Source organism: Phalaenopsis equestris, unplaced genomic scaffold, assembly GCF_001263595.1.
Source record: "Phalaenopsis equestris unplaced genomic scaffold, ASM126359v1 Scaffold000226, whole genome shotgun sequence".
In the NCBI taxonomy this organism is placed as follows: domain Eukaryota; kingdom Viridiplantae; phylum Streptophyta; class Magnoliopsida; order Asparagales; family Orchidaceae; genus Phalaenopsis; species Phalaenopsis equestris.
The window spans coordinates 951,950-958,135 of record NW_018164668.1 but is presented as its reverse complement, the minus strand read 5'-3'; the positions used below and the strand labels follow the sequence as shown (position 1 = coordinate 958,135).

At 35.7% G+C, this 6,186-nt stretch overlaps 1 protein-coding gene across 1 annotated transcript in view; it reads left to right on the top strand.

The window, feature by feature from the left end:
- The window catches only part of LOC110023701, a 64,018-nt gene that overhangs the window by 1,359 nt on the left and 56,473 nt on the right, over positions 1–6,186 (top strand). The window contains exon 3 of the mRNA XM_020723237.1: positions 3,561–3,661. Coding sequence (XP_020578896.1) covers positions 3,561–3,661 — 101 coding nt within the window. The remainder of the gene's footprint in view (positions 1–3,560; positions 3,662–6,186) is intronic.

Genomic DNA, 6,186 nt, shown 5'->3' with positions numbered 1-6,186 from the left:
AGGGAAAGAGAAATATCTCACGGGAGAAGGTAGGCATCTAAACAAGCCCAACTTAGGCCAGCCCAAAGCTTGTTCATGTTCGACTCGTTCAAATTTATTATTCTTCGTATTCAACAACATGTTTGAGATGGCTTGTGAATAGCCTATATTCATGTTCAACTCGATACGTTTGAAATAGGTTTGTGTCCGACTTGATAAAATCCATGAACATCATATTTTTTTTTGAAAATTAATCATACTACCCCAAATCTGATGTTTTGGGGGAAGTGCAAATGAGCATCGATTTTTTAATGTACTTGATGAGACATACACGACTTCACAACCCACTCCTCTTTCACCTAACTCTCACACTCCTCATCCTAACTCTTATATCCTTGTTGAGGATGTCTAAACCCAACCTGAATTGCATAACAAAAGACTGTGGGTACACAAGGAGGAAGAGAAACTTTGAGATGGTAGAAAACAACTTGCAAAGATAAAATTACTCCAAACAAAACTTGAATCCACTTTAACCTAAAATTTTGGGTGAGGAGTCTAGCACTCATAAGCTATCCTTTTTATCTTTTGGTTTTGATGACATGGAAAGCTATACTGGATACTCAATTCAGGAGTATGTAGCTTATGAAAAGCTATCATCAACCTATAGAGCATTTTATCTAACCTTGATATTGTGCAAATTCTTAAATCCGCTCTTAAAAATTTAGAATGGAGGAAATCAATTGAAGAGGAGATTCAAGAACAAAACATATTGACACATGAATTCTTACTAAACTCCATTATGATAAGCAACCAGTTGGATGCAAATTTGTGTTCAAAATCAAATTCTAAACAAATGGGGTGTTAAGAGATTCAAAGACAAACTTGTTGAAAAAGTTTTATCTCAAGCCCATGAACTATCAGGAGATTTTCACACCGGTCGCCAATTTGAACATTATCAGAATTTTACTTTCAGTAGTTGTTAACAAGGAGTGGGAACTGCATCAACTTGACATAAAATACCTTCTTGAATGAGGATATGGAAGAAGAAATGTATATGGAGATACCACCATAATTTAAGAATAATTTAAACAAACACCTAGTATGCAAATTCATGAAGTGTTTTCATGCGCTTAAACAATCACTAAGGGCATGGTTTGAAAAATTTGCTTGAACTATGAGATTTAATGGATATTCTCATGGTCAAGCTGATCATAAATCTGTTAATAAATACAATTAAGGAGATAAGATTGTTTCATTGATAATATATGTAGATGATATGATTCTTATTGATGATGATAAAAAAGAAATTCAAAAGAACAAAGTGCTTGCCACTGAATTTGAAGTCAAGGACCTTGAAACCATGAAATGTTTTCTAAGTATGGAGGTAGTAATGTCCAAGAAAGACATCGTTATATTATAGAGGAAATAAATCTTAGATCTACCTAAGGAGATAAAGTTGATTGAATGCAAACCTGTTGATACTCTAATGGATCCCACCAAGAAGTCAAATATGAGAGAAGAAAACATATATATGGATAAGGAAAGTTATCAAAGATTGATAGAAAAATTTATCTATTTGTCACATACTAGGCTAGCTATTGCATGCTCTGTCAGCATTGTGAGCCAACACATGAATAACCCAAATGAAGAGCATTTGAAGATACTGTAAATGATTTTAAGGTTTCTCAAGGAGACTCTTGGTTATAAATTAATTTGTGAGAAAATTAGAAACGAAGAGGTAGAAGTCTGTTGATGCTAGTTTGGTTACAAAAATACTACTCTTATGTATGGAAAAGTCTAGTTACATGGAGAAGTAAGAAGCACGCTGCTATTTCCAAAAGCAGTGCAGAATTAGATTGTAGGGAACTCGCCTTGAGAGTCTGTTAAGGGATATGGATTCAAAAATTATTAAAAGAATTGGGGTGTAGCTCAAATAGGCTTATAAATGTATCTTGTGACAATCAAACGATCATCAGTATTGCCAAGAATTTTGTCCACGATGATTGGACCAAACATTGTTGAAATCGATAGACACTTTATTTCTGAAAATGATAATGATGGAATTATATATCTAAGCTACATCCCGACATACCAACAAGTTATTGATGTCGTCTTCACCAAAGCTCTTCTTAAGCACTTTCTCAAAGTTCAATACCAGGCTTGATCTCTACAACATCTAAGACCTAACTTGAGGTGGAGTGTGAAATACTGAGAAGCTTCAATTTCTTTTATATGGTGGGATGGATGAACACTTCAGAAATAATGGAAGTTTTGATTGAGGACAATTTTGGCAACTACAATTAGTTTTATTCCATTTCTTTTTTATGTTTCTTTATTTTTTATCTCATAATTATTTCATTTCCTTGTTTAGATTTTATATATTTGATAAATATGTAAATTAGGAGCGATTGATTTCCCTATATACATGTAACCTACACATGAATAATTAAATGAAATAATTTTTCATCTCTAAACCTATTTTTCACATATATCAATGGGGCAAAATTGTGAGGTCATTAGGGCAAAGCGGACAATATCTCAATGGGTGAGAATTTAGGCTATTATTAATGGTACCGTTGCATTACACCAGTATGAAGATAGGATTATCTGCCCGTGCCTTGGTGGATTATTCTGAGCTAAGAAAACTGACATGGATGCTAGTGGCTTCTGGGAGGAAGATTGTGAAATCCCTTAAGTAAAGCTGAACTCTTAAGAATCGAGATACTTTTCATGTAATAGTTGGAGTTTCATCAAAAACTCCAAATAAGAGTGCTTCTGCGGGAGCACTCTTGGGATGGGTGACAATATGGGAAGTTGAACCCAATGGGAAAAAACTGTGAGGCCATATGACCAATGCGAACACTATCAAGTTGGGTGAGAGTTTGGGCTGTTACACATACCAATTCGTATGTCTTTACATATCTAACACCAAAATTTTACTTTTTTACATTTAAAACTCCCAAATCTTTTATATCATATAAAAATACCATCATTTTAAGTTTAAAAAGTCAAAATACTCCTTTTCATTCATAGGCAAGGTAGTATGCATGTAAAAATTAAAATTTAGGCCTTAGATATGTAAATACATAGGAATTGAGTGGTTTGTATGTATATCTTCCTTATTTGTAGAGGCATTTACATATTTGTATATGCACTTACAGTCAATTTACTAAATAAATATGTTGTAGATATCAATCTAGGCCAAGCCTAACATTTAAAGTCCTTCAAATTGATTGAAATTCATTTACAAGCCATTGCTTGCCACTCCTATAGTACAATAGACATATTCCCAAAATAAAGGAAATTGTTCACTTGTTTAGACTTTACGACCTGATTTGTTTCTAGAACACTTGATTATTTGACTAACTTTATGGAGAATCAACCAACCAAAACAACTTTTTTGGTGAAAGCCCTTTTGAGGGCTTTATGCCACAATCATCATGATTTATCTGGATTCATACTTTGCATGCCATTTGCTTTTGAACTATGACTTTGAGCTATGCTTACTCAATAATGTTTGTCAGCACTTTTTTCTTTCCTTAGAATATTTAATGTTATGCTCATTTTTTGTTTGCAATCAGGTAGATTGGGGAGAAGCAAGCATGATTCTAGCAGAGCGCATCCTGCTTCACAATGCACTCAGGGATGCTTCCAATGAGCGGTTTCTTTTCCTATCTGATAGGTATTTAATTTTTATTACGATTCTTTGTACTCCAGATCTATATTTCTAATTAACTCGATTTGCATTTTGTCATTGATTCCTCATGAAAAGCCACCACTCTCCGAAGTTTTCTCAATTTGTCAGAGAATACTTTGAAGTAGTTTTTCTTAGGTTGATAAGTTTATTTTAATGATTTATATTCCATATTTAGACTCGAGTTTTTTTAGATTTGTGGTTAAGACTTCCTATGGGTGCACACTCACAAGCTATTGTCTTGTTCTCTCATAGGAGAGTACTTTTGATTGAGGTGGATCCTTTTGCTTATATTTAAGGCTTAGATTTGGTTGTTATATGTGGATTCAACTAAATGTGGAATAGTTGGAGGGTGAAGGTTGTTCTGAATCCTGATTACGATCTTTTGATTTTTTCATCTCAAGTGTATTAATAAACCCTATTTGACAATGTCAGAGTGATTTAAATTGCAATGTACAGAGATATTGAATAACAACTAGTAGTTGCCTCTTCTCAGGTTTCCAAATAGAGTGGGTGTATATGTTTGTTGAAGACATACTTTTGAGGTTGATGTCATATTGTTCATTGAAGAGGGCTAGTCATTGCTATTTTCACTTGATAGTTTAGAGATGTGAAGCATGGCCACTTTCCAATGTTGAGGCATGAAGCATGTATCAATCAGGAATAAAAGAAATCATAATAAAGAGTTTCCTTCTTCGCAATAATGCAAAGAAGGAAATATTATATTTGCACGGATTCTCTCCTTTTTAGCTGAATATTTAGATTATGAATATGTATTAATTAAGTTACTTAAATTAGATTATACTGAATATTATGTACCTAAAATAGATTGTACAAACTACTATTTATTGGAATGAAAGCAAAGGAAAAGGCATTCAGCCTATTTACTCAAAATATTGTCATGGTATCAGAGATTGAATCCTTGAAATTTTAGTTTTTTGTTATATTTGTCTGGCATCTTCGACAGCTTCCTCACCGCCGGAGAGGTCGTTCTTATCTTTGAGTTCTGCGGAATCTTCGTCCGCTTTGTTTGAGTTCTACAACTGCTTCAAGCCGATCGCCTTCGATCGCACATTTGGTGCTGAGTTTACGACTGGTGCGGCATCTCCGGACATCTTCGCTCCCCCCGCTCTGGCCTGGACTTCTCCTCTGGTGCGGCATCTTCGGATATCTGCCATTCGCTCCCGCTCGTTCGATCGTCGCATCTGCTGCTCGTTCGATCTTCGTTCTTCGCATCTGCTCCGCGATCGATCTGTCTCGATCGTTCGATCGATCGTCCTGCACCACTCCACGATCTTCGCATCTGCCAAGTCTCGTGCCTCGATCCACCGATCCGCCCCGCGATCTTCGCATCCTGCATTCAGAGATACCGTGCGGACATCTCTGGACAATCCTGCATCCACTCCGCGATCTTCGCTTCTGCTGTGTCTCGTACCTAGCCCTTGATTTGAATTTTATTTATTTTTAAAATGTATTCTGAAATCTTAGTTATCAAATTTACGGGAAAAAATTATGCCGCATGGGAATTTCAACTTAGAATGTTCTTAAAAGGGAAGGAGCTTTGGGGTCATATTGATGGATCTACCCCAGCCCCTACTGAGACAAAAGATCTTGGTCAATGGGAAGCAAAAACAAATGATGCTCAGATTGTTTCCTGGATTTTGGGATCTATTGAGGCTCATATGGTGAACAATTTACGATCCTTTGACACAGCTAAATAAATGTGGGAATACTTGAAGCACATTTATAATCAAGATAATTCTGCGAAACACTTCCAATTAGAAATTGACATGAGTAATTATAGTCAGGGTACTCTTTCAATCGAACAATATTATTCTGATTTTTTAAATTTATGGAGCGAATATGTTGGTATTATCTATGCGAAAGTGTCAAAGGAGAACTTAGCTAGTCTTCAAGCTATTCATGAAGAAAGTCATTGTGATCAGTTCTTAATGAAACTGAGACTTGAATTTGAAACTGCTCGAGCTGGGTTACTGAACAGAGATCCGGTTCCATGTCTGGATGTTTGTTTTGGGCAATTACTGCGCGAAGAACAAAGATTGACAACAGATTCTACTATCAGTACAACAGGTGAATCATCAGAAATAATTAATGTTGCATAGAAATAATTAATGTTGCATATGCTTGTTGCATATGCTACTAAGACCAAAGGGAAAAGGCCAGTGCAGTGTTACAGCTGTAAGAAATTTGGTCATATTGCACGAAATTGTGAAAATAAAGTATGTAATTATTGCAAGCAAAAAGGACATACTCTTACGGAGTGCCCAACACGACCCCAAAATCGCAAACCACAAGCACTTCATGCCACAGTATCTAACAATCCTGCCTCGACTTCTACTGTTGCTGACAATAATCAATCAACTGTCACACCCTATATGGTTCAACAGATGATTCTCTCTGCATTTTCTGCTCTCGGCCTTCAAGGGAAAGGTAAAACTATTTCTTCAGTTACTTCTCCTTGGTTTGTTGATTCAGGCGCCACAAATCATATG